Below are 19,569 nucleotides of genomic sequence, written 5' to 3'. Positions count from 1 at the left end.
CTGGGCAACTGAATGGAGCTAGCAGAGTGTTTTAATAGCCGGATGCCCTTCCTGTCACCAATCCAGAGTCTTGTTCAGCAGATATATTCTCAGTGTGCCTAGAGAGAGAAATATCCGCCTCTACCTAGGATCGAACTCACAGCCTCCTGATTATGAGGGTGAGAGCTCCACCTCTAAGCCACTGCACCACTCCTAAAAAGACAATGTAAATGCCTTAATTAAATAATACTGCTAAAAAAAAGCTAATCGTCATCTGAGTTTTCAGCGAGTTGCAATCTTTTTGCTCTCTGAAGCACAGTGAAGCAAATTGGCATGATAAAATGAGGTATGCCTGTAATCCAGAGGCATCACTGGAAATTTACAAGAATTCCTTACACTTTTAAGCATCTCTGTGTTATAGCAGAACAATCATTAACCATTAAACTTTCAAGCAATCTTTTAATCATTAATACGGCAGCTTGCAATAGAAAGGCTCTGTGTTGGCTGTCTTTTCCTAGCTTATGCTCGCTTATATATATGAATATTCACATCATTGCCTAGGGTTAGTTAGTGCTTGACTTACGACAGTTCATTTAGTGACCATTCCAAGTTACAATGGCACTGAAAAAAATTGACTTATGATCAGTTTGCACACTTACGACCGTTGCCCCACCCTCCTGGTCACGTGATCAAAATTCAGAAGCTTGGCAACTGACTCATATTTATGACGGTTGCAGTGTCCCAGAATCATGTGATTCCCTTTTGCGACCTTCTGATCAGCAAAGTCGATGGGGAAGCCAGATGCACTTAAGGACTGTGTCATTAATTAAATAACTGTAGTGATTCACTTTACAACTGAGGCAAGAAAGGTCGTAAAATGGGACAGATTCATTTAACCACGGTCTCGCTTAGCAACAGAAATGTTGGGCTCCGTTGTAGTCGTAAATCGAGGACTACCTGTACATATCCTTCCTACTTATAAAAGCCGGAAGATAAGAAACAAGAAAGAAATGACAGTTTTTTCATTGTATTTGTTAAGCGCCCAGAATCTATGGGAGTGGAGGCTATAATAAATTTAAATAAATCAACAATGACCACAATAATAATAATAATAGTTGAAAATGGCAATTGAACAATAGGAGGTGAATGGGGTTGGTTAAGGAGGGGAAAAGTGACCCCAGAAGTTCATATCTAAAGAGATAGCAGAAATGGCTGAGATTTTGACCAACTGGTTAGCTGCTATCTGGATGTATGAACAGGTTAGTCTACTCATTTGAAGGCTGCTTCTAATTTCAGAAAGTCAGTTTTCAAGGTATCACCTATTAGCAACAAATAAGTGCACCCGTTTTGAGGTGGTATCGTCTTGGTGTTGGGTGCTAGAAGGAAGGTTGGCAATGATTCCGGATTCGTTTGTTTGTTTGTTTGTTTGTTTGTTTGTTTGTTTGTTTGTTTGTTTGTTTGTGTCATCCTTCTCCCCTATAAGGCTCTGGGCAGCTGTTGTACCTCACAATTTCAATCTCATGGTACGCTTACTTTTATTCTGCTCAATTCTTTAGCTTCGCACAACAGACCAAATCGTAAGTTAACCTCGTAAACTGGGATCCAAATGCAGCTAAACCAAAATGACACTGGCTTGTTTGCGAATCAATCAAAGCCTCTGAGACATTGAGTTATTCATAACAGGAGCTTAGAGCTTAGGTAAGAGAACTAAGAGGGAAAGAAACTGATTCTGATGTTAAGAATATCCTTATTTGTGTGTTTTTCATCAATCAGAGTGGTTATCCAACCTTTCGGCTTGCCTGGGCTGCACTGGGCCGCATATAAAATATAGTTGATGTATATATAAATATATAATAAATATAATATAATAAATATACCATACCATACTATACTATACTATACTATACTATACTATACTATACTATACTATACTATACTATACTATACTATACTATACTATACTATATAAATAGCAAACTTCCTTCCTTCCTATATTTATTTATTTTATACGATCATATGGGGCCATACTACTGTTCAGGGCCAAATGTGCCCCATGGGCTGTAGATTGGACACACCTGCTTCAGAAGGTCTTATTATTCTAAAAATGAGAAGATGGAGCAATATCTAGATGAAGGGATCAATTTAGGATCTAAGGATTCATTGAAGGATATAATTATACCTTCGTTTTTGTTTTTTTCTCTCTTTTCCCTAGATATAATTTCTCCTTCATGAACTCCTTGTACTCATCCTGGTAATGGATATCAATTTTTTTTAAAAAATAAAAAACAAACCGTACCATCTGCGATATATGAATTTTGCTCGGTTCGTTTTGCTCCACTAATTCAAGTGTATTCGTAATAATAGGGAAACAAGGATCTTGTACAAAATCCCGACTTACGGAGGGCAATCGGTCGGATCAAACCCCAGTTAGGAGCCCTTTGGGGCTTCCCCTGCTAAGACAGCTGGGGTGCCTGGGAAGCTTCACCCATCTGCTGGAGCAGTCTGCCAGGCCTGGATGGCACCGTGGGGGTCCAACCCCTTCAAAGGGCTCAATCGGTCTCCGATCCTGGGGGGTGACTTGGGCTACCCATGGCATCCAGGTGAGGCTGGGCTGCCCCACCTTGAAAGCATCTCCCTTCAACACAGCCAGAGGTTGGGCAGCCTCAAAAGCACAAGGGTACGGGGGACGCTGGGGAGAGCCTGCTCCCCGAGGCCCAAGGTGTGTCCCACCTGCTGCAGGTTGCCCCGCCCCCTGGCAACTCACCTGAGAAGGACCAGTGGGCTAAGAAATAGACTGGACAGATCACCAGCGGCCTGCGGAACCACAGTGGCCTCTGGTGTTGGGAGGTGGAACTGCAAGGGGCTTGGCTTAAAGGCCAAGAATGAGAAAGGAGAAACCGTACAGAGGTTTTGTTTCAACAAGGACAGCTGTCAAAATATGTTTTTGATCCAGGAAACAGGGAAAGGCTCAGGAAAAGATTTTTCCTCCCTGACGTATATAAGTATAAGGGGGAGGGAAAGGAAAGCCTAATTAGGCTTGCAAGGTGTATTCGAGCCTAGCTCAATAGGCTTGAATACACTGGCAGCTTTAATCTATTTTTCTTTCTTTCTTTCTTTCTTTCTTTCTTTCTTTCTTTCTTTCTTTCTTTCTTTCTTTCTTTCTTTCTTTCTTTCTTTCCTTCCTTCCTTCCTTCCTTCCTTCCTTCCTTCCTTCCCTCCCTCCCTCCCTCCCTCCCTACTTCCTTCTTTATTTTATTTATTTATTCATAATATATTGTATTATTATATTATGTAAATAAATACATCATTTTTAATGTATTTATTTATAAGGTAAAGGTAAAGGTTCCCCTCGCACATATTGTGCTAGTCGTTCCCGACTCTAGGGGGCGGTGCTCATCTCCGTTTCAAAGCTGAAGAGCCAGCGTTGTCCAAAGACGTCTCCGTGGTCATGTGACCGGCATGACTAAACGCCAAAGGCGCACGGAACGCTGTTACCTTCCCACCAAAGGTGGTCCCTATTTTTCTACTTGCATTTTTTTATGTGCTTTCGAACTGCTAGGTTGGCAGAAGCTGGGACAAGTAACGGGAGCTCACCCCGTCACGCGGCACTAGGGATTCGAACAGCTGAACTACCGACCTTTCGATCAACAAGCTTAGCATCTTAGCCACTGAGCCACCACATATCTCCCATTTCATTTATTTATATAACGTCTTTATTATTTTTAGAAATAACTCATGCCGTACTCCTTCCTCCTCCTATTTTCCCTACAACAACAACCCTGTGGGGTGGGGTGGGCTGAAAGAGGGAGTGACCCAAAGTCACAAAGCTGGCTTTCATGTCTAAGACGGGACTAGAACTCACCCTCTCTTGGCGATTGGCTCAACGACACCCAACCGGTTTTCATGCTTAAGGCGGGACTAGAACTCACTGTCTCCTGCTGATTGGCCCAAAGTCACCCAGCCACCTTTCATGCCTAAAGTGGGACTAGTAGAACTCGTTGCCTCCTGGTTTCTAGCCTGTGCCTTAAACACTAGATGTCAGCACTTCAAGCTGCATTTACTCTAGTGCTGACATAAGAAGGAGAAGCGGAGGTGTCTGGAAAGGGACGTGTGACTTTTCACCTACTTATTTTCCCTGGAGATAATATCCCCTAGGAGATGGGATGGGAGGGGGGAAATTCCTTTGAGCTGGAACAGTTGATTAGGGGTAGAGTGACTTGGAAGATGGCCAATGAGTGCAGGGGAATGGGGAACAAAAAGGGAGGGTTTTGGGTCTGGAAGTCAGTGTTGGCTACGATGGAGTCGGATTTAGAATGTCGTGCTTAATAAATGGGAGTTTTCTTCAAAGACTTTGTTTGAAATGCAATTTATTTGAGACAACCTCGAAACCTGACACTAGAGCAAATTGGCTGTGTGAACTTTCAGAATGCCCCAGCCAGCATTCCCTAGCCGGCATTCCCCATGGCTAGGTGAGGGATTCTGGGAGTTGAAGTCCACAAGTGGCCAAGATTGAGAAACGTTGAGCTTGTCTTTGTGGGGAGTCTGTTTCCCCATTTGGTCAAGCTCAGAGGGTGAATAAGGGGACCCTGTCTCCAAGACCTGGCATTTTCCAGCTGTTTTGGGTGATAACTCTTAACATCTCAGCATGGAAGGCCTTCAGAGGAAAAAGAATGTTTTCCTTCATGATGTTAATCCAGAGGTCTTCAAACTTGGCAGCTTTAAGACTTGTGGACTTCCACTCCCAGAATTCTCCAGCCAGCATAGCTTTATGCCAGCTGGCTGGAGAATTCTGGGAGTAGAAGTCCACAAGTCTTAAAGCTGCCAAGTTTGGGGACCCCTGTGTTAATCCTTACTGTTGTTGTTTGAAGTCAGTTTAGCTAATTAGGTGGGACTTGTGGCTTATTGGTTAGATGCAGTGGTTAGAATGCAATATTGCAGGCTTATTCTGCCAACTGTCAACAGTTCGATTGTCACTGGCTCAAGGTTGATTCAGCCTTCCATCCTTCCGAGGTCGGTAAAACGAGGACCCAAATTTTGGGGGGCAATATGCTGACTCTGTAAACCGCTGTAAACTGCAAGGCACTAGGAAGCGGTATACAATTCTGAGTGCTATTGCTATTGCTGTTCAACAAATTACGTTGAAGCAAATTATAACTGCTAAATTCAGGCAAACGGTCTCCTGTTTTCACGAAGGCAGATTGAAGCTCCATCCAATTTTTACGGGCATTGTGGTCGCCATCTTGATGTTTTAATCACCCCTGTGGAATGCCCTTCTCTCTCATGAAAGCTACATTCTTCTTCTTTTTTTAAAATCCATCTTGACCAATCATCAGGAGACAGTGAGTTCTAGTTCTGCTTTAGGCATGAAAGCCAGCTGGATGACTTTGAGCCATTCACTCTCTCTTAGCCCAACTCACCTCACAGAGTTGTTGTTGTGGGAAAATAGGAGGAGGAAGGTGTGTGGGCTACCTTCATTGCCTTGAGTTATTTGTGAAAAAAATAATGAAAGTGGGATTCAAATAAATAAATACATTTACATCGTGACTTCACCTGTTGATTCTATCCACATGCATTTGTGTATCAGGTTGCAAAGTGGCTGCTTATAGGTTGTATAGGCTTTCATCACATCCTAATCCCTACATATTTATCTGCTAAAATATTACAACTGTTTTTATCCTGTCCCTCCGAACCTCTCTGCCTAACAGTTCAATTGCCCTGAAGTTGTAAATATAAGCACAGCATTCTCTCCTGTAAAATTCAGCGATGCCACAGCAGCCCTGTTTCCGCCAAATTGGCTAAAGAAGAGAGCAGATTTTCCACCATAAAATAATTGTGTATGAGAAAGCACACGGAGAAGTCATTCTGAATTAGAAGCTGGGGGGATCCCCAAAGTTTGAACAAAGTCAGACATTGTGAAGCAAAAAAAAAAAAACAAAAAAAAACCACACACACAAACACACACAGCCCGTCCTCAGCAATGAGACACCTACCTCTGACGCGCCTCTGACGAAATTCTGGTTTTTTGTCGTACTTTGCAAGTATAAGCGCTTCTCGTGCCAGTTCTGATGTGGAACCGGCTCATGCAGTGACCTTGCTGTGTGCATCCAAGGGGAGAAGGGGACTTTGACGGGTGCCTGAGGTTCATGCTTCACTCTTCTTTATGTACATGGCACATTGGGAAGCACTGAACACCAAAGAGAGCTGGTGAGGTGCAAAACCGCGGGATCGGTAGCAGCCGGTGTCCTGCCTTTGTCTGATGGGGTCACCTAGGCAACAAACTCCACCTCTGATAAGAGTTATGTGCTTGTGTGGGAACCAAACTCAATAACTTCGGGTGTCCAGTTTCGCTAGCAAAGTGGGCCCGTTCAACTGCTGTAGAAAAAGGACCCGTCTTTGCTCTTTGTCACGCTTCACAAGCCATGCCACAAACCTTGTAGATCAGGGGTGTCCAACCTTGGCAGCTTTTAAAGACCTGTGGACTTCAACTCCCAGAATTCCCAGTTCTTTAAGGCCTGTGGAACTCCCAGAATTCCCCAGCTCTTTAAGACCTGTGGACTTCAACTTCCAGAATTCCCCAGCTCTTTAAGACCTGTGGACTTCAACTCCCACAATTCCCCAGCTCTTTAAGACCTGTGGACTTCAACTCCCACAATTCCCCAGCTCTTTAAGACCTGTGGACTTCAACTCCCACAATTCCCCAGCTCTTTAAGACCTGTGAACTTCAACTCCCAGAATTCCCCAGCTCTTTAAGACCTGTGGACTTCAACTCCCAGAATTCCCCAGCTCTTTAAGACCTGTGAACTTCAACTCCCAGAATTCCCAAGCTCCAGATCTGGGAGCTGAAGTCTACAGATGTTAAAGCTGCCAAGGTTGGACATCTTGTTGTAGAATGATCTTCCCCACTGGTGAGTCCAAATCTAGAATTTCATCAGAAAAAGGAAAACAAGTTTCATTCACGTAATACGATTGCCTGGGGAATCCCAGCTCAAAATACTGTAATGCTGTATTCCTCAATAACCTCACTAACCTTTTTTTCTAAAACAGGGACTCCTCCACTTACAACAGTTCATTTAGTGACCATTTGAAGTTAACACCAGCACTGAAAAAAAGTGGCATGACTGTTGCAGCATCTCCATGGTCCAATGACCAAAATTCAGATGCTTGGCAACTGATTCATATTTATGACATTTGCAGTGTCTCGGGGTCATGTAATCCCCCTTTCAACCTTCTGTGAAGCAAAGACAGTGGGGAAACCAGATTCATTTAATGACCGCATTACTAACTTAAGAACTGCAGTGATTCACTTAACAACTGTGACAAGAAGATCATAAAATGGGACAAAATTCACTTACTAACCATCTCACTGAGCAACAGAAATGTTGGGCTCAATTGTGGTCGAGGACTACCTGTACAGTTTCTTTCTTATAAATTTGGCAAAACTGGACCTGCTATCACCAGATGAATTACAATATGTGAAGATGAACTAAGAATCTAGTGAAGAGAAGGACCAGTCTTCCAATATTTGAGGGGCTGCCACAGAGAGGAGGGGGTCAAGCTATTTTCCAAGGCACCTGAAGGCCAGACAAGGAATAATGGATGGAAACCGATCAAGGAAAGATTCAACCTGGAAATAAGGAGACATTTTCTGACAGTGAGAACAATCAACCCATGGAACAGAAGTTGCCTTCAGAAGTTGTGGGAGCTTCATCACTGGAAGCTTTCAAGAAGAGACTGGGCTGCCATTTGTCAGAAATAGTGTAGGTTCTCCTGTTTGGGTGGGGTGGGATGGGGTGGGGTTGGACTAAATGACCTATAAGGTCCCTTCCAACTCTGTTAATCTTTTGTCTGTTAAAGATATAATGGAACTATTACTTTCCATAATATGGGATTAGGTTGTAGACAGGGCCGGATTTAGATGAAAAGAGGCCCTAGGCTATTCCACTTATGAGGCCCTTTCACCTATAGTGAAAGTGTAATTTTAATTTTGCTAACAATTTGAATGTAGGCCCCTCTTGATCTTGAGGCCCTAGGCTGAAGCCTAGTTAGCCTATAGGAAAATCCGGCCCTGGTTGTAGACTGAAATTGCATTTCCTTTTTTAGCAGCTATCATGAGTCAACATTTCTTATATTTGGGTTGTGATCAGCTACGATTCCAAGATTTTTTACAAGTGTAACATTACCAAAACCATTTATCCTGTAACTGTGCACTTGATCTCATTCTTGCTTGTGAAGAACCTTATTTTTATTAAATTTCATTCCATTTATCTTGTAACTGTGCATTTGATCTCTCTTTCGCTGGTGGAGAAACCTAATTTGTTTTTATTAAATTTCATTCTGTGCTATTTTTCTGCAAGCTGTCAGATTACCGTTGAATTTTGTTCCTGCCTTTTAGAGTATTGTTATTTTTATCCTGATAAAAGACCATTTTAAATTTTAAGATGCTCCCCTCAGAAAATTTATCCTGGACAAAGCCTGTCTAAGAGGCCACAAAATGTCAACAACAATCTGACAACAGTTAATCCATCAATCCTCAGAAAATGAACAATAAGGGGGAAAAATGGATTGAGTTGAACCAAAGAGAAAAGGTGACAGAGCCAGGAAAAATCAGACAGTAAGAAAAGCCCTGTTTGGGCATAATAAAAAAAAGATTTAACATTTCCACCTATATCCATTCCCTCTCTCTCTCTCTCTCTCTCTGTGTGTGTGTGTGTGTATACACATGTACAGTAATTGTGTGCACAGCTTCTACCATGTTTCCCCGAAAATAAGACCCTGTCTTATATATTCTTTTGAACTCTGAAATAAGCGCTTGGCCTTATTGCCATGAGCTCAAAAGCCCAATTGGGCTTATTATTAGGGGATGTCTTATTTTGGGGGAAACAGGGTAATGAAATAAAAAGCAGAATATTTGTGGAAGAATTGTGTACAGGTAGATCTGTGTCTGAGAGTAGTTTGTGTGAGACAAAAGTCAGTATATTGAGATATGAGAATAATTTTATTAATGGGGTGTCTTATTTTACAAGGAATTTAATTTTAATTTGTAAGTCTTTCCTTACTTCCTGCCTCCCTCCCTCCCTCTTTCTGTCTTCCTTCCTTCCTTCCTTCCTTCCTTCCTTCCTTCCTTCCTTCCTTCCTTCCTTCCTTCCTTCCTTCCTTCCTTCCTTCCTTCCTGTCTGGCTTCTGTGAGAGCTGTGTGTACACCCACACACAAATATCACATACATCTTTTCAATGGCATCTTTTATTCTCATCAGGAGTAAGAAAACTCCCAAACCTGGCCTGGAAATTATTGTGGAAACTTCTTGTTACGCCCGCCATCTTCTTCCTGTTCTTTTAACTATTTACTGATCCCGAAGAAGACCTATAAGAAACAGGTGGTCTTATTCGTTGACTTTTCCCTTTAGATTATGGTTTCTTTTATAGCAATCATCACTTTGTAGAAAAGAATCAAGTCATCTTGATATAATGGACTTCTGTTAACTGATCCAGCCCAAACTGGTAATGAGTTCAGAGAATAATGGACCCAGTGCATTCTAAGATCTCTCAAACAGATATTATTGATTAAAACAGGTCACAGAATCTGGTTTCCGGTTGATCCCTAGAGGTTTTTTCTTTTAATTACATTAAACGTCTAGAAGCTGGGCTGCACTTATAGTTTTCCTCAGCAGACATATTGTACAACAGACATATTCTACAGAGGAATTATTGTGTCTGTCATCTGCACCTCTATAACTGTCTGGTTTGGTTCTGCAACCCAACAAGACAGACACAGACTTCAGAGGATCATTAGAACTGCAGAAAAAACAATGGCTACCAACCTGCCTTCCATTAAGGACCTGTATACTGCACGAGTCAAAAAGAGGGCTGTGAAAATATTTACAGACCCCTCGCATCCTGGACATAAATTGTTTCAACTCCTACCCTCAAAACTACGCTATAGAGCACTGCACACCAGAACAACTAGACACAAGAACAGTTTTTTCCCGAACGCCATCACTCTGATAAACAAATAATTCCCTCAACACTGTCAAACTATTTACTAAGTCTGCACTACTATTAATCTTCTCATCGTTCCTACCACCCATCTCCTTCCACTTATGACTGTATGACTGTAACCTTGTTGCTTGGATCCTTAAGATTTATATTGACTGTATCAATATAATGCCTAATATAATTTGATTGTTTATTTGTTCCCTATGACTATCATTAAGTGTTGTACCTTATGATTCTCGACGAATGTATCTTTTCTTTTATGTACACTGAGACCATATGCACCAAGACAAATTCCTTGTGTGTCCAATCACACTTGGCCAATAAAAATTCTATTCTTTTCGCAAGTATCGTTTGACATTTTCCTCCTCTATATTTCCTTGTTCATACAGATTTCTATAGTATGAATGAATTTGTCCTATTTCGAGTGCTGTTTTCATCTGCCATTTGTTTATCTCTCTTTTCTTTGAAAATGTTGAATATTTGGGAGCTGGATTGGATTCTAAATTAAGAACCTGGAATCTGTATGTATGACATCTAATGCCGTTGAGAGTTCTTGGTATGTTTTCACTTTTGCACTTTGAAAAAGCTGATTCTGAAGAAGGTTGAAAAAACAGAGATAGGTTGTTTATCTTTGATTTGGTGCAATAAGCAAATCTTTTCATAATGTTCTACAAATGATAAGGTTGCCTTTTTTCCATGCAGGCATCCACCTATCATGATATGAAGTCAGACAAACATAACATTAAGGTTTTAAGCAGGGGTGGGCTTCAAAAATTTTAGCAAGGGGTTCTCTGCCCGGTTGCTGGGTGGGTGTGGCCATGGTGGGCGTCACCTAGTCGGCCTCCTGTACCATGGTAAGGGGTGTTTTTGCCCTCCCCTGGCTCTGGAGACTTTCCTCTAGCCTCCGGGAAGGTGAAAATGGCTTCCCCAGGCTCCGGAGGCCCTCCACGAACATCTGGTAGGCCTGTTTTTTGGCCTCCCCGAGCCTCCGCACACGTCCTGCACTTACCTGCATCCAAAACGGGTCGTGTGGGGACTCCCAGGAGGGGAGGGGAGGGGTGGGCAGGGCCAGCCAGGAGTGGGATTTGGGGGTTCTCCGAACTGCACAAAATCTTAGCTAGAGGTTCTCCCGAACCTCTGCGAACCTCCAGCAGCCCACCCCTGGTTTTTTAAGTCTGTTCTATGTGTTGGCCTACAGTTCTCTTAACTGAACCACAGTGGCTGGGAATAATGGAATCTGTAGTCTCATACATTTAACAGAGTAACAGAGTTGGAAGGGATCTTGGAGGTCTTCTAGTCCAACCCCCTGCTCAAGTAGGGGACCCTACACCATTTCAGACAAGTGGCTGTCCAATCTCTTCTTAAAAACTTCCAGTGTTGGAGCATTCACAACTTCTGGAGGCAAGTTGTTCCACTGATGAATTGTTCTCACTGTCAGGGAATTTCTCCTTAGTTCTAGGTTACTTTTCTCCTTGATTCGTTTCCATTCATTGTTTCTTGTTTTGCCTTCTGGTGATTTGGAAAATAGGTTGACCCCCGTCTTGTTTGTGGCAGCCCCTCAAGTATTGGAACGCTGCTATCGTGTCATCTCTAATGGATATCAAACTATTTTGGAAGCCACCCGAGTCCTTAAGTTTGTACAGTTTCACTTCCAGCGCAGACGTTGTATGGAAATGACCGCTATCAACTTTATATTGCGTGCACTTTTAATCAATTGTAGCTAGCAGCTTCTGGAGTCCTTAACAAATCACTCCACTCTCTCTCTCTCTCTCTCTCTCTTTGGCTGTTGGTGCCTCTCTGGGCTGAACACTCTCTTTCAACAACAGAAGGTTTGAGAACAGAGGCAGCGGAGTGGGAAAAGCTGAAAAGAGCTAAGCTATCTCCTTCACATTTTGCAAGGGATTAATTTCACCTGCCTTTCCTGTTTTCCTTGCACGGTCTCATTCCCCCTTTATAAATTCAACCGGGCAAGTCGTTTGACATCCAAGCTCTACAGAGCAAGTGGGAAAAAAAAGAAAAGAAAAGAAAAGAAAAGAAAGAAGGAAGGAAGGAAGGAAGGAAGGAAGGAAGGAAAGAAAAAAAAAAGAAAAAGAAAAGAAAGTCTGGGCTTTGCCCCCCTCCCACCCTCCTTTTCTGTCCCTGCTACTTCTGACAAGCCACAAAACAGTGAAGTTAGCAGAAAAGCCTGTTGAAGAACAAGAGAAGATGCTTTCATTCTTCAGATGCAATGAACTGAGGAAAAAACAGCCATTGTAATGGTAAATTGCCGAGGGACTGGGAGAAAGGGCCGATCATCAATCAAAGACGAAGCACTAGGAGCTCATTTTAAAAGTTTGCTCCCCAACAGATTGAAATGTCTTACTTTCTCTCTATCTTCTTGGTCCTTTTCTTCCTTTCTTTTGCTTTCTTCCTGATCCTGACGCTGTGAAGAAGGCCGCCCAGCTTGGGCAATGTTCACGGAAAGAGATTTTTCAGAGAGAAAGGTTTTGCAGAGAGAGGAGAAATGTGTGGCGTTGAAAACATCTCACGGTGAAGTTGGACTGGTTCGACTAAGGTGGCCGAATGTTCTCCTGAAGAATTCTCTGTCTAGCACCGTGGACTTCTTGTAGCCACTAGGAAAATGGACTTGTCTTTCTTGGCGATCCTTGTAGCCGACGATCTGGCAGAGTGTGAGATAATTCATCACAAATGTGGAGATTTTTCATCTTCAATGCTCATGTTCCCAGACTCTTCAGGTTACTGAGGGTGTGTTCAGAGGGCACTTGGAAGGACAAAGTGATGAGGTTTATGATGTTGGACAGTATAAACAGAAGTGTCATTTCTTCTTCAAAATCTAACTCAATCCATAAAGGGAGATACCTTTACTTGGAAGTATTGCTCCAAGGAGGAGCTCCATGGGGATTTACACTGAAAGGCGGACTGGAGCATAAAGAACCATTAATCATCTCCAAGGTAACCCTGTTTATTTGATTTAAATAAGAGTTTAACAAGAATTTAAAGCAACTTTAACAGTTAGAATTCCTTGCAAGAGTACCAGGTGAAGGAAAGCATTGATTCCAGGAAAGAATGAGGAAGGAGTGAGTCTTTGTCTTGTGATTTGTAGGTTGTTAACATTTTTAGGCCATTGTGAAGCCAAAGGGGAAAAAAAAAAACAATAACACGTATTTGGCACAGATCACCAGGTACTGTTTTATATAGATCCTTCGAAAGAGCAAATTTCAAAGATATGGAGACAATCTACATTAATGGCTTAAAACCATTTTTCTCTACTCAAGGTGGATCCTGTGAACTTCTGAGCTAATTTATAACCAATAACATCGAGATGCTTGGATTTAACATGATTTAGGCTCATTCGTTTCAGGAGGATTAAAGTTATTTACTCCTCCTGATTAAGGTTATTTAAATCGAATGGGTGCTTAAAATTACATATTTCAGCTGAAAAGTTTAATAAGGCTCCAGTAAGGGTTGCAAAAAAAAGAGCCAATCACCTATATATTTTGGTCCTTTGGGTTAATATGTTCTGCATTGTTTTTTAAAATGTAAATGTTTTATTTGCAGTAAATGTTAGTTGCAAATATAGAATGTGCTAGACTTGTGCTAGCTGCATAAACATTTTATTTGAATCAGTATGAATCAACTGACAAGCACATATAAGCCATCAGGTTTTATTGAACGTTTTGCAAAAGGGATAAAGAGTTTTCTGAGTATAAAAACATTTACATTTTTTGCGCCATTCAAAGTTTAAAATAAAAAAAATCTTAATATGTTGGCTAAAAGGGGGATTTGTTGCTTTCTGAGCCTTCCAGTTCAGAGTAGAAGCTTTCTTTCAACAGTGTGCTCCAAAAATTTTCCTTAATGATTTGTTAGTTAAGCCACTATTCGATTTACATGTTAAACTATAGCTAAATACCACTTCATGGTTTAACATTGAGTGCGTGTGAAATTATTTTTAGAATCCTTTGGCATTTCTTTTAAGCTAAAGAAATGCAAATCCCTTTTCAAATGAGGGTGGCCTGATACGCCTCTTGAACAGGAAAAAATTATCAAGTGGGGGACGTGGTAAATTATTGTTTGTGTTAATTTATCTCCAAATAAAAGTTAGCTAGGTATCTTTTGAGACTCAAGCTTTGAGATCTGTAGTTCAGTTCCTTAGATTGATAGTATGAAATTTTAGTTACGACTTTTTTTCCCTAAATTACTTTAATTACCAAAGAGGTAAAGATATTCAAAGAATTAACAAAAGGTTTCTAACATACCAGCTATCTAGTAATTTTGCTTTTTCTTTCGGGATTTTGTAAAGGGGAAAGCCTAAAGAAAAAAAAATGGGTTAGGTTTAAACTAGTTGTTTTTAGCTTACTTGGGAAATTGGGTGCCAGACCAACAGTTGTAGAAGTTTCTCAAAACTGCTGCGCTATTTCTCAGTAAATAAAGATGAGGTATATACTTACTCTGTAATATTAGCCTTGGATTTCATTTCACTTTCTTCATTTAAGGAAGTGAAAAGTACTGAAAGAGAAGCATTTAAAAGGAGTTCCTTTCAAACAATAATAGAACATATATACAGGTAATCCTCGATTTACAGCAGTCCATTTAGTGACTGAAATTACAGCAGCACTGGAAAAAACTGACTTTTGACCGTTTTCCACACAACCATTGCAGCATCTCTGGGGACATGTGATCAAAATTTGGACGCTTCGCAACTGGCTCATATTGATAACAGTTGCAGTATCCAGAGGTCATGTGATCACTTTTTGTGATCTTCTTACGAGCAAAGTCAATGGGGAGACCAGATTCACTTAACAGTTGTGTTACTAGCTTAATAACTACCATGATTCACTCTACAACTGTGGCAAGGAAGGTCGTAACATGGGGCAAAACTCACTTAACAACTGTCTCGCTTAGTAACAGAAATTTAAGGTTCAATTCAGAGGTGGGTTTCAGCAGGTTCTGACCAGTTCTGGAGAACCGGTAGCAGAAATTTTGAGTAGTTCGGAGAACCGGTAGTGAAAATTCTGACTGGCCCCGCCCCCATCTATTCTCTGCCTCCCAAGTCCCAGCTGATCGGGAGGGAATGGGGATTTTGTAGTAACCTGGATTGGGGAGGGAATGGAGATTTTACAGTATCCTTCCCCTGGAGTGGGGTGGGAATGGAGATTTTACCGTATCCTTCCCCTGCCATGCCCACCAAGCCATGCCACGGCCACCAAGCCCCACCCACAGAACCAATAGTAAAAAAAATTGAAACCCACCACTCGTTCAATTGTGGCTGTAAGTTGAGGACAAAATGCAGTGTAACAAAAGGACATGCTGGTGTCAAATTATGCACGATAGCAATAGCTCTTAGATTATACTGTATAATAGTCCCGCCTGGACTACTGCAATGCTCTCTACATGGGGCTCCCCTTGGGGTGCATCCGGAGGCTCCAACTGGTCCAGAATGCGGCTGTGCGGGGGATTATGGGAGCGATGGGGCGCTCCCATATGACACCCCTCCTGCGCAAGCTGCACTGGCTTCCGGTGGTCTTCCGGGTGCGCTTCAAGGTGTTGGTGACTACCTTTAAAGCACTCCATGGCTTAGGGCCTGGGTATCTACGAGACCGCCTTCTGCTGCCAATAGCCTACTACCAGCCAGTACGCTCGCACAGAGAGGGGCTCCTCAGGGTGCCGTTGGCCAGACAATGTCAGCCGGCGACCCCCAGGGGGAGAGCCTTCTCTGTGGTGGCACCCGCCCTCTGGAACGACCTACACCCAGAGATACGTATGATCCCAGACCTCCAGACTTTTCGTCGGGCCCTTAAAACTCACTTATTTCATCTAGCCGGGCTGGCTTGGTCCCATCTTTCAGTTTTAATTCGTAATTGATTTTATTGGGGTGTTTTTAAATTGTGGGCTGAAATTATTTAATATCTTTTTAAATTGTTTTAAATTTTGTATGCTATGTTTTACCTTGGCTGTTCACCACCCTGAGTCCTGCTGGAGAAGGGCCGTATAAAAATCAGATCAGATCAAATAAATAAATAAATAAATAAATAAATAAATAAATAAATAAATAAAATACTTTATACCGCTTTACAGCCCTCTCTAAGCGGTTTACAGAATCAGCCTATTGTCCCCAACAATCTGGGTCCTCATTTTACCCACCTCAGAAGGATGGAAGGCTGAGTCAACCTTGAGCCTGGTGATATTCGAACTGCCAAATTGCAGGCAGCCGGGAGTCAGCAGAAGTAGCCTGCAGTACTGCACTCTAACCACTGCGCCACCTTGGCTCATACTGTAGCTTGACATATGAGGGTCCTCTATCATATATCATCTGCTCCTGCTTTTCTTCTATTTCTTCAGCTTGTTTTATTTTTAATCCCGAATTAATTAAGGAGGGACATGTAGAACAATTGCTCTTGTGTTTTGACTGACAGCTCAAGGAGCTGTCATCTTCTGGAAGCAGCCTTCATAACTGTGATGTGAAGATTAGAATCTTCTTTGTAAAATTGTTCATATTTCTCTTTTGAAGCCAGTTTGGTCTATATATTGAGGATAATCTTGGCATATAGAAGATTCGGCAATGTTTGGATTTTATTGGAATGAGATAGTTCAGAATGGGTGGGAATACCACTGCAGCACCTTTTATGAGCCATTAAAGCAGCCATATCTTGGAATTGCAGCTGCTTTAATGAGTTAGGGGACGCAGTGGCTCAGTGGCTAAGACGCTAAGCTTGTCGATTGAAAGGTCAGCAGTTCAGCGGTTCGAATCCCTAGTGCTGCCTAACGGGGTGAGCTCCCGTTTCTTGTCCCAGCTTCTGTCAACCTAGCAGTTCGAAAGCACGTAAAAAATGCAAGTAGAAAAATAGGGACCACCTTTGGTGGGGAGGTAACAGCATTCCATGCACCTTTGGCGTTGAGTCATGCCGGCCATATGACCACGGAGATGTCTTCGGACAGCGCTGGCTCTTCGGCTTTGAAACGGAGATGAGCACCGCCCCCTAGAGTCGGGAACGGCTAGCACATATGTGCGAAGGGTACCTTTACCTTTACCTTTACCTAAAGAGTTCTACTCCTACAGTCCTGCAAGTTCCTAAGAGCCTCTTTCTAAGCAAATGAGAAACAGACATTGAATTTCCTTCCAACATTTTCCAAAATACTTCTCCTGAATTGTATTCAAAGCACAGAACCGCAGGAGTGCGTGTATGATATCTGGGTGTATTTTTTAAAAAACTATTTGGCTATGCAGGTAGTCCTCAACTTACAACCATTTGTTTAGTGACTGTTTGAAGTTACAACAGCACTGAAAAAAAAATGACTTTTGATCGCTTTTCACATTCACAACCATTGCAGCATCCTTGTGGTCATGTGATCAAAATCTGGACGCTTGGCAACTGGTTCATATTTATAACAGTTGCCATGTCAACAGGGTCATGTGATCTAAGCTTGGTGATTTTCTTGTAGACGTTTCATGACCCAACTAGGTAACATCATCAGTGCTACTAGCGTCAGCAATGATCTTGCCTGGTTTGGTCATGAAACGTGTGCAAGAAACCCATCAAGCTCAAAGGGACCCACAACAAGAAATAAAGAATATCAAATCACTGCTTATGATTTGAAGCAACCTAGATGTCAGCGTTTCGCTGGCATAGAGAGCAGAGAGAGAGAGAGAGAGAGAGAGATAAGCTCTGAACTTCTGCCTGCTAAATCCCTTTGATGTCCGGTTGTCGTGGAAATGACGGGGGGGGGAGACATTCCTGGGAAATGACGAGACAAGGAGTCTGAAGAATGACTTGGAAGATAGCCAATGAGAAGCAGAGATTTGGGGATCGGAAAGGGAGGGATTGGGGGGCAAAAGGTCAGTCTTGTCTGCATCGAGTCATGATCCGGTGGCTGTGCTCAATTAAAAGATTTCCTTAAAGATTGGCAGTTTGGAAATTCATTTATTTGGAGATAGCATCGAAGTCTGACACTAGAACTGAGGAGAAATTTCCTGACAGTGAGAACAATTAACCAGTGGAACAGCTTGCCTCCAGAAGTTGTGGGCGCTTCATCACTGGAGGTTTTCAAGAAGAGACTGGACAGCCACTTGTCTGAAATGTTATATAAGGTGTTCTGCTTGCGTAGGGGGTTTGTTTGTTTGTTTGTTTGTTTGTTTGTTTGTTTGTTTTATTAAATTTATATACCGCCCTACTCCCGAAGGACTCAGGGCGGTGAACAGGCACAAAATAAAATACATAAATACAAAAGTTAGAAACATAATTAAAACCAAATTAAATAATTTAGCCCAAGACAATTAAAAATCCCAATAATTTAAAACAAATTAAAATTTCAATTTAAAATTTAAAAGAAAGGGGAGAAAATTAGGTCAGGCCGGCTTGCTGGAATAGGAGGGTCTTAAGAGCACGGCGGAAAGTGCGCAGATCCGGGATCCTCCGTATCTCCGGGGGGAGCTCGTTCCAGATAGTGGGTGCCCCCACAGAGAAGGCCCTCCCCCTGGGGGCCGCCAGTCGACACTGCTTGGATGACGGCACCCGGAGGAGCCGCTCTCTATGAGAGCGTACCGGCCGGTGGGAGGCTGTTTGTGGTAGTAGGCGGTCCCGTAAATAACCAGGTCCTAAGCCATGGAGTGCTCTAAAGGTGGTAACCAAGACCTTGAAGTGCACCCGGAAGACCACCGGGAGCCAGTGCAGCTCGCGCAGGGTTGGACTAGAAGATCTCCAAGGTCCCTCCTGACTCTCTTACACTGTTAAATGTATGAGATTACAGATTCTAGCTGCCCTAGGAAGGAGTAGAAGAAGGAAACAAGAGGATTATGGACCCACCCAAGATACTTGATTGTGAATGTATTGACAGCGGCTAGAATTGTGTTTGCTAAAAATTGGAACAATGAGGAAATACCAACACAAGATGAAGTTATTAAAAAAAAATTATGGAATGTGCTGAAATGAGTAAATTGACATTTGAAATTAAAGAACAAGAAGACAAACAATATTATAAGATATGGGATTTATTTTACCAGTGGCTAGATAATAAAACATGGAAATGAAATATGAAATATAAAATGAATGTTATAATATAATATGTGAAAATAATCTTAATGGAATGATAATGCCATTGTTAAATAAATGATAAATGAGGATACTAATATAAAGATATATATTAGATTGATAATATAAGAAATTAGATAATTAATTAAATTATGAAGATGGGGACGAAGCACAAAAGATTTGTAACTGACCGACCGACACAGTTTGCAATTGTAATGGATGATGGATGTTTTATGTTTTGTTTTAAAAATAAAAAATGCTTTACAAAAAAAAAAGAGGATTATGGACCTACCCCTTATTCTTCATGCCTTAATTGCTGGCTACATGGGGAAAAAAACCAGAATTGAGTAATTGAAGTGCAGTTTGCTATGGGAAGTTTTTGCCAGAAAGTTTAAGTAAACTCTGGTTCCAGAAATAAAAAAATCCATAGTAAATTGCAGTCACGTGACTTCCAGAAGATGCCAATGGCCAAAAATACAGACCAGTTGCTGAGCACCCAAAATTTGAGCATGTGACCAGGAAGGGGGGGTGGGGGGCCTGGCCATTGAAACTTTGAATCTGGGTTGTAAGT

General features: G+C 42.0%; 1 protein-coding gene across 1 annotated transcript in view; it reads left to right on the top strand.

Annotated features, from left to right (window-relative positions):
* The first annotated feature begins 11,803 nt into the window (after window positions 1-11,803).
* Window positions 11,804-19,569, top strand: part of SHROOM3 (shroom family member 3) — a 238,802-nt gene continuing 231,036 nt past the window's right edge. Inside the window, exon 1 of the mRNA XM_070948822.1 lies at window positions 11,804-12,924. Coding sequence (XP_070804923.1) covers window positions 12,661-12,924 — 264 coding nt within the window. The 5' untranslated portion in view covers window positions 11,804-12,660. The remainder of the gene's footprint in view (window positions 12,925-19,569) is intronic.

Source organism: Pituophis catenifer, unplaced genomic scaffold, assembly GCF_029215685.1.
Source record: "Pituophis catenifer annectens isolate HBS135680 unplaced genomic scaffold, rPitCat1.0.hap2 SCAF_8, whole genome shotgun sequence".
In the NCBI taxonomy this organism is placed as follows: domain Eukaryota; kingdom Metazoa; phylum Chordata; class Lepidosauria; order Squamata; family Colubridae; genus Pituophis; species Pituophis catenifer.
The sequence above is the reverse complement of the archived record's forward strand: the minus strand, read 5'-3'. Positions and strand labels throughout refer to the sequence as shown.